General features: G+C 37.0%; 1 protein-coding gene across 1 annotated transcript; it reads right to left on the reverse strand.

The window, feature by feature from the left end:
* Window positions 1-392: 392 nt before the first annotated feature.
* On the reverse strand, window positions 393-5,131 carry LOC135197608 (uncharacterized). The gene is made up of 2 exons (XM_064224637.1): window positions 4,885-5,131; window positions 393-1,207 (listed from the first exon to the last, which is right to left on the reverse strand). Exons 1-2 carry the CDS (start codon window positions 5,129-5,131, stop codon window positions 393-395), a joined length of 1,062 nt encoding a protein of 353 aa, XP_064080707.1.
* Between the last annotated feature and the right edge of the window lie 1,459 nt (window positions 5,132-6,590).

A 6,590-nucleotide genomic window follows, 5' to 3' on the forward strand; every position in this document is an offset into this window, starting at 1 on the left:
GAACAAGGTACAGTCCAATAACATTCAGTAAGTTACACTGGAATTCGTCTCAAATAAGAAGTTAAAATTTAACAGTAATTTCAATATTCTGTAGCAGTAACTCAAACTGATGTTTGCTGAGACAAAAATAAACAATAAATTAGGATAAATGTTATTCATAGCAAAATGGACTTACAAATCTTGAATAAACATGTGAATCTAGATACAAACCTATATGCTCACAAATCTAGTTTCTTAGGGACCTTCGTTATCCTGCCCGATCGGGTGCGATTCTCAACAGAGTACTCAAGAGAAGTCCATCTTTGCCTGGAAATACATCAACTATCACACCCAAGGGCCAATGCAGTCTGGACAAATTATCTTCCTTCACTAACACTAAATCGCCCTTTTTTTCAGGTCACAATTGGGAGTGAAACCCTTAACAAAACAACACAAGGTAAATTCCTGATATAATCATTGCTCCACACAGTCCAAAACTTATTTAAGATCTGCCTTCTTAAGATTTCTCTATCACTTAAATCCTTAGCTGAAATACAAGAAGGGTCAGTGTTCACCGGAGTTTGAAAACCTGTACTTCTCCCAATAAGAAAATGAGAGGGAGATAAAGGGACAGGGGCATCAGGTTCTTCACTAACAAAAGTCAAAGGCCTGGAGTTTACACATGCCTCAACTTCATGCAAAGTCGTTTGCTCTAATTCACATCCTGGAAATAAAGAATTACCACCTAAAGTTTTTCGAACAGCAGACTTTACTGATCTTATTAAACGTTCCCACCAACCTGCCCACCAAGGAGACCTTGGAACTATAAATCTCCAGTGGGGAGACAGGTGTCCATAAACCTTTTGCAATTCACTGACACATTCAACAAAAGTCTTTGCATTATCGGAGTACAGCACTGATGGAAGGCCCCTACGAGCAATGAATCTGCGAATTGCAAGCATACAGTCAAAGACACTCATGGAGTCAGTAAGCTCTACATGTATGGCGCGGACTACAGCACACGTGAAAAACAAAATATAAAACTTTTTCGATGCTAAATCAGCACAAAATAGAGGACCAGCAAAGTCGAGACCAGTTACAGTAAATGGTGGTGCAGCCTTCACCCTTAATTCTGGTAAAGGAGCTACAGGTTGACTGCAAGCCCTTGAATCATGTCTTTGACATCTAACACATTTCTTGATGACAGACTTGGCTAATACTCTAATTCCTATTACCCAAAAAACTACTTCTTAAGGAAGACATAATGGAAGAAACACCTGCATGTTTAAGAAATATATGTTGAAAGCTGACAAGTAGTTTAGCAAAGTGACATTTGGGTATTATACTGGGTGTTTACTTTCATAGGTTAAATCTGCATGCTCAAGCCTACCCTTAATTTTCAATAAACCTTGCTCATCTAGAAAAGGATCCAATTTACACAAACTTGACCCCTTTGAAATAGGTTTTTTTTCTCAATAAAGCATTAACTTCCGAGGGATAGACTTCTCTCTGTACACAATAAAATCATTTTAGTTTTGGCCTTCTCTAATTCATCTGAAGTCAATGGGCCAGAAGTCCCAAACATTTAATTACATGCATTTTACAGTTATGTACAATCTCACAAACCCAAGCCATTACATGCTGAGCTTGACTAAAGTGACTCCATCTATCAATTCAAACAAGATGTCTAAACTGAGAGCAACACAAGTCATATCGTCCTTACAATTAGTTCTTCCATAGTAGAAAACAAGTTGTTTACCTTCATGACAAAAATACCAAAAGGTTCAGATAGCCAGGAGGGACCATTTACCCATAAACTGTTAGCCGAAAGCTGATCACCTAACATCCCCCTGGATATCAAATCAGAGGGTTGTCAATTCCTGAACAATGATGCCAAACAGCTAGGTGGAGTTATTACTTTGGATTTCAGTAACTCTGTTAGCTACAAAGGGTTTCCATTTACAAGGGTCTCCTTGAATCCAAGCAAGTGCTATTTTAGAATCAGTCCAACATATGAGGGAGGTATCATTACCCAAACTTAGAGCATTCTTACAAAAACTACTAACCTTGACATAATAAACTACCCATTAATTCCAGTCTAGGAAGAGTTACTGTCTTGATAGGTGCTACTCTAGATCTGGATGCCACCAATGACACCTTATAAGAACCATCCTGGGAGCAGGTTCGTATATATACACAAGCCACCATACCCCTTTGTGGAAGCATCTCCAAAGGCATGTAATTCAATTTTACAAAGACCTGCCTCATGAAGTATCAGGAAAAAATAGCACCTATTAACATTCCAAGATTTCAGAAAATTTAGCACTCACGACCCACTTCTGAACTTAACCTGCAGTTCAGAGGTTAATAAATCATCCCAAAGAAGACCCAATCTCCAAAGTCCTGAAAGAGTATTTTACCATACATTACAGAGGGACTTATAAGACCCAGAGGATCAAATAATTTAGCAATAAGACTCAAAAACTGATCGTTTGGTCAACTCCAGCTCTACCTTGGAGCTTAGTTCAATTCATGAAAGGAAAATGTATCAGAATTGTTATACCAATGCAATCCTAACACACTAGTAGTTTCATCTTCTTTAACAAGATTAATTCTATCATTAAATCTAGAAGTCACTAATTTGCTATTAGAAACCCATTTGGTCAAGGCATACCTGCCAGAGATAAAACCTTACGAGCCTCACTGAACTTGGCATAAGCTTCATTAAAGCTCGTCAGCACCACTCAACCAATTATCTACATACATATTTTCCTTTAACTCTTGTATTACCTCAGTCATTTTACACTGTTCAAGATGATATAGAATTGTAGCCATTTTAATAAAAAGGGGCTAACAGTGTTACCAAATGGAACACGGCGAAATCTCATAATTCCTAATACCATTTTCACACTTCAGTAAGAAACGATGTACATCTCTATCTTCTCGTCTCATACTCATTGTAAAAATGCCTTGTTGACATCACCTGACAAGGCTATAGGCCATACTCCTAAATCGAATCAGTATCTTTACTAAGTCGGGTTAAGAGATGGGCCAGTTGGAGACAATCATTCAAAGATACTCCATTGTACCTAGCAGCGGAAGCATCAAAAACAGGTCTTACCTTTGTATTTGTACTAGCCTCTCTTACAACATGTCTGTGAGGCATATAAAAAATAGGGAAACCACTACTAATCTCATTGCTAGGAATTTCCTCAATTATACCCTCCTTTTCATACTCATCAAAAAACCGTTGTAATACTCAGTTTTCAGCTTAACATCCTTATCCAATTTACAGTGTAATTCATTTAGTCTCTTTAAAGCAAGTTGTTTATTATCTATTAGATCACTCTTAGCTGTTCCACTTTTCCAAGGTAGGGCTACTTCATATCTACCTTTCAACAAATTGAATTTTCTCAGAAAATTCCTGCAATGTGAAATTTGACTCTAATTGATTATTGGACTCCTTAGGACTAATCCTACAGATTCCAGATCCCAAAAATTTACTTACATCATATTTACCCAAACCAAATACAGAGTTTTGAGCTACAATTCCATCAAATTGAATTACATCATCAGACTTTATGAACTGGCAGTATGCATCCAAACAATCAATCATATCAATATTCACATGTGAATTATTCTGATAATCATCAGCAAGTTGTACATGAGAAAAGGCGTTTAACATATTATTTGGAATAACTGGTCTAATCAAGGGCTGACATATCTTAGGAATCTCAACAGCTGTCAACAAATGTGATAAATTATTACGATCAAGTACCTTCATTTATAAATGTTACTTAGACTACTCTTTACTTGACTTGTCACCTCCAAACACTGAATATGCAAGGGGCATGACTAGTAATCCACTCTGGTTTACATTTCTTTACAATATTACTACTAACATAAGTACGGTCAGACCCACTGTCAACAAAGCGCTTGCTTCAATAGGTATGCATTAGATCCCACAACACGAACCTTTGCAGTTTGTAAAATAGTACAAGTTACATTTGTAGAAGCAACGTTATGAAGAGCAGCTCCAGCAAAATTAACAGAGGAACCTTGCTCATTACCTTTATTTACAATTTCAGACCTGTTCTCTACTGCAACCTTTATGGAGTCATTATCCTTATTTGAATCCAACTTAATACCACACATATGAGGTTATGTTTTTCCATTACATTTTTTACACTTGGAATACCCTTTAGCTAAATGACCCTTTTTTAAACACTTAAAGCACAATCCAGCAGATTTTATTTCTCAGCACGCTGTGGCCCATTCAATTTCAGGTTTCATAACAATTTTCTGTTTATGTTTTTTAGCACAAAATCCACAGATAGGATATTCAACCTCTGATGAGGTATGCAGAGCAGATGCAGAGGTTACCTTCTCCCTTGAGCCCTTAGAGTGCCAGTTTCTTTTTTGCTCAGATACACTAGGATTTTCTGGTTTCCTAGAAGTAACATCTTTAAATGTCTCAGATCTTTCAATAGTTTCAATTTCTTCTTGTAAGAATTTCAGAAGCCATTCCAAATCACTTTCATGACCAGCTCCTTTCCTAGCCCACTCCATTCGTATTTCACTCGGAAGACGAGAAAGAATAATTGGCGTCAGGAAAACATCGCACTGCTTACCAGATACACCTAAAGCCTCTAAACTTCTGATATGCGTCAACAACTCATCCTGTAGATTCACAGCAGGTAAACATACTTAGGGCCTCCTGCCTTAACAGGAACCTTGCCATTTAAAAAGTGCTTTGAACATGGGCAAATATCATCCTCTCAGGCCTTCCAAATCTCTCCTTAAGTAGATCACATGCAATCTTATAATTTACACTTGTGTGAGATAGACCTGAGATAACTGATTTGGCTACTCCTTCCAGCAATGACGCTAAATAACTAAACTTACTTATTACTGGTATATCTGAATTGTCTACATGGCAACTGAACTGGTCCCAAAAGGACTGACATTCTGTCACTTCTCCTTTAAATTTCGGCAGTTCTAGCTGAGGCAGCTTCACTTGTGCACCTGAAGATCCATTAGTAGTACTACTATCATCGTCACCTTTTTTGTCTGACTCGAGGAGTTTCTCAGCAGCCTTAATCCTAGGTATAAGAGACGTCGTTCTAAACTCCAAAGGCCTTGTCCAAGTCATCATCAAGCAAGTCACTTTCTAACTCAACTTCTATTTCTGACTGTACTTCATCTAACTTGGACAAACGAATATCAAAATTTTCAATAACAGCCTTCAATTCAACTGCACTAAGGACAGGCCTTCCTAATAAACTTACGAGTTCTTTTCCTAGCCTAGAAACCCATCCTCCGGCTGCCTTTCTCTTCTTTAACAAATTCTCCATCTTGAACTATTTATTAGCATATAATTACTCACAAACGGGTTCTTGATATCCTTTCCCGGGGTCTGGGCACCAAAATGATCTTAATATAAGACTAACAACATCCAAGAATGGGTTGAGAAAGGAAAGCCGGGTGGTGAACGCCGCTGTTTCTAACTGTATTCTGTTTAAATTCTTACAACAGACGATGACAAGCAAGTCATCGGAAAATCTTACAGGATCACAAAACAGTAACAATCACTTATCCTCAAATTTCTTACTCAACAATTACAAAGGCAAATCACTCAAAATTCAAAAAAAAGCAATACAATACAATTAATAATAATGCAGTGTTTCAATAAACTTAGATTATTTAATAAAACTCATAATTCAAATGACAATAAAGAAAACGTTGAAACAGCAAATTAAATGGCATACTCAACTAAATGAACAAGTAAAGCCTTTCACAAAGTTAATTCAACAATCTATATAATAGCTATATATATATATATATATATAATATATATATAATATATATATATAATATATATATATATATATATAATCTATATATATATATATGCAGTATAAGGTGCCACAGTGCTTGGCTTGGCAGACCTTAAATCCTGAAACAAAACACTACTGCAGCTGATTTGTTTTGATTATAACAAAAGGTCCTCTTCTTCTTTCGTTTGTTGAGTACGAAGTTTGATTAGTATCAGGCAAACAAAATATGAGAAATTTTTAACTCCATTTAAATCCTGTAGCAAAACACTACAGCTGACTTGTTTTGATTATCAAAGGTCCTCTTCTTTCTTTTGTTTAGTAGGAAGTCTCAACCCTGAAGCTCCTTCTCTCTCTCTCTCTCTCTCTCTCTCTCATCTGTACCATTTCTTTCCTCGCTCCTTTGTTTTAATGGAGCCGTGTAATGCTGCGTATATGCCCTAGGAAAGTCTCTCTCTCTCTCTCTCTCTCTCTCTCTCTCTCTCTCTCTCTCCAAGCAAAATAGAGAGAGAGAGAGAGAGAGAGAGAGAGGAGAGAGAGAGAGAGAGGGAGAGAATGAATAATAAAATACTTTCTGAGTATTGTACAAAAAAATATAACCCCACCAAGAAAAAAAAATACATTGCGTAATCATGTGCGAAAATAATTTATACATAGCCTCTCTCTCTCTCTCTCTCTCTCTCTCTTTCCTCTTCAAGACTATCTCGTTATTCTACCACTCGAGCCTCTGACCCTCCCATATCGAACTCGGCTTGTGAAGTTGTTCTCTGGTGACAT

The sequence above is a fragment of the Macrobrachium nipponense genome, chromosome 23, assembly GCF_015104395.2.
Source record: "Macrobrachium nipponense isolate FS-2020 chromosome 23, ASM1510439v2, whole genome shotgun sequence".
NCBI lineage: Eukaryota > Metazoa > Arthropoda > Malacostraca > Decapoda > Palaemonidae > Macrobrachium > Macrobrachium nipponense.

Bases quoted from the DNA above. Each gene is read 5' to 3' on its own strand.
- LOC135197608 (XM_064224637.1), bottom strand. From the start codon at position 5,131: ATGACTTGGACAAGGCCTTTGGAGTTTAGAACGACGTCTCTTATACCT. The intron at 1,208-4,884 runs GTAAGTTTAGTT...TTTGGGTAATAG, and splicing joins TTCAGATATACCAGTAATAA to GAATTAGAGTATTAGCCAAG.